The sequence below is a fragment of the Aplysia californica genome, unplaced genomic scaffold (assembly GCF_000002075.1).
Source record: "Aplysia californica isolate F4 #8 unplaced genomic scaffold, AplCal3.0 scaffold00450, whole genome shotgun sequence".
Lineage (NCBI taxonomy): Eukaryota > Metazoa > Mollusca > Gastropoda > Aplysiida > Aplysiidae > Aplysia > Aplysia californica.
In genome coordinates, this window is record NW_004797720.1 from 367,917 (window position 1) to 369,999 (window position 2,083).

General features: G+C 37.3%; 1 protein-coding gene across 1 annotated transcript in view; it reads right to left on the reverse strand.

The window, feature by feature from the left end:
- Positions 1-2,083, reverse strand: part of LOC101847676 — a gene marked incomplete in the record, with an annotated part of 12,666 nt that overhangs the window by 7,318 nt on the left and 3,265 nt on the right. Inside the window, 1 exon segment of the mRNA XM_005105051.3 lies at positions 537-615. Coding sequence (XP_005105108.2) covers positions 537-590 — 54 coding nt within the window.

A 2,083-nucleotide genomic window follows, 5' to 3' on the forward strand; every position in this document is an offset into this window, starting at 1 on the left:
TACATCATCATCATCATCATCATCATCATCATCATCATCATCATCATCATCATCATCATCATCATCATCATCATCATCATCATCATCGTTGTGGTCGTCGTCGTCGTCGTCGTCATTACTGGCGGTTGACGTATGGAGTGGCGTATGGAGTGACCCGAATATCAATCATAAGCTATCCACGTACACACCAGGTATTTATATTACATTATTACAAACACGACACACGCATCTATGGTGCCGTAGCCAGCCAGCAAGGCGCTTCGCTATTACAGAAATGACAAACGTTCGATTTTTATCATAATTTTTTTTTTCAAACCGAGTATCTCTGTCTGATTTTTAATTTTTTCTTCTTCTTATTAATAGAATGCCTCTCAACTCTCAGTCCAGTCTGACCACGACAGAAAGGGTAGAAACATGAGCTCGCCTCTTATCAAATCACGATAACATAAATTGTTTCGTCGAGAGTGTAAAATATCAACAATGACATTTATTGACTGTACGTCAAATTTGAGGCAAGGCCAGTTCAATCTACTTACCCAATACCGATGTCCGTCCCCTCCAGAGATACTGAGAGATTCGGCCTGCCCCATGATGACTTTCCACCCTTTGTTTGACCTGTCACATAGACATGAAGGAAAGGGTGTTAACCTGGGCTTTGGTCATTATTCACTACTGGTATTATTAATGGGAATATAAATAGATTCCATTAGACACACAATGTTTACTTACAATATGCGCTGATACGCTTGAGCGCGTTAGCAAATATACACAGATGCACACACACATATACACACACATATGCACATACACACGCGTATACATACATTAACACATATGTATACACACATTTATTCATATATAAACACACAGAAAAAGTGCTATAAAATTCTTGCATGATTGTATATTATAGCCAAAGACTCAAAGATTGCTACTTTGGCCTTCTGCAAACATTATTTTTGTAAAAATCTTGTACAACAAGGCTATTCCATGAAAAACGCAACAATGGCAGTGATACATGTAACGCAGGGATGATGTGCTGAAAAATTGTCTGGGTAGTGATAGAGCCATTCTTTATTCTTTTGTGACAGCAGACCCCCCCAAAAAATTTTTTTTAAAAAATAAACATTAATAAATAAATAAAAAATAATGTTTTAAAACCAAGAAGGGAACACAGAAATAAAGAATGGCTCTATAGCTTTTTTCAGCAGTCATTGTCCTCTGTATTTCATATTGCGTCACAGCAATTTCTTTTATCACGGAATGACCCTGTAGTAGAAGCGACAAGGAGTTCCGAGTCAACACTTTATGGCTTTAGCACCACTCAGCACAGACGCAGCCAGTCCCATGCAAACTGACATGGTTTTACTGATAAAATTTGGTTCATCTTTTTTTAGGCAAAGCTTAATACGAAACAACAAGAACTTTACATATACATACAAACAAAACAGAACACCTAAATAACGGAGTCTCCAAATACATGTATCTGGAATACAACGTAATGCTCTGATAAGTCGGAAAGAAATGTGAAAGAAGTGTGAAAGCAATAGATTATAATGTCTATAATATAATAAGTATATTTTTTGATACCGGTAGTATTATCATGTCGACAGTGTATAGGCCTACGCGTGTTTTCCTACCAATACATTAATAAATGAAGGAAGGAATGGATGAATGAATGAATGAAAGAATGAAAGAATAAATGAAGGAAGGAATGGATGAATGAATGAATGAAAGAATGAAAGAATAAATGAATGAATGAATGAATGAATGAATGAATGAATGAATGAATGAATGAATGAATGAATGAATGATGTGAATTGGGGAGTGGCAGGAGATCCCAGGAGAGTCTTCAGAAGTAAACACCCCCAGCCGCATTTTTACCTCCCATGACTCGCTTCCTTAGCTCCAATCAACCAAACCCATATATTAAAAGACCCAATTACAGCCTCTCTCTACTCCATTGACAACATTCCTAGCGGCCAGTGAGTGGACCAGTAGGTCCTATCTGTGTGATTCCTTTGTTCTCTTGATTCTGAGCGAAGATAGAGACTTGTTTGCTCAGCAGTGGCAATAAAGTTATATA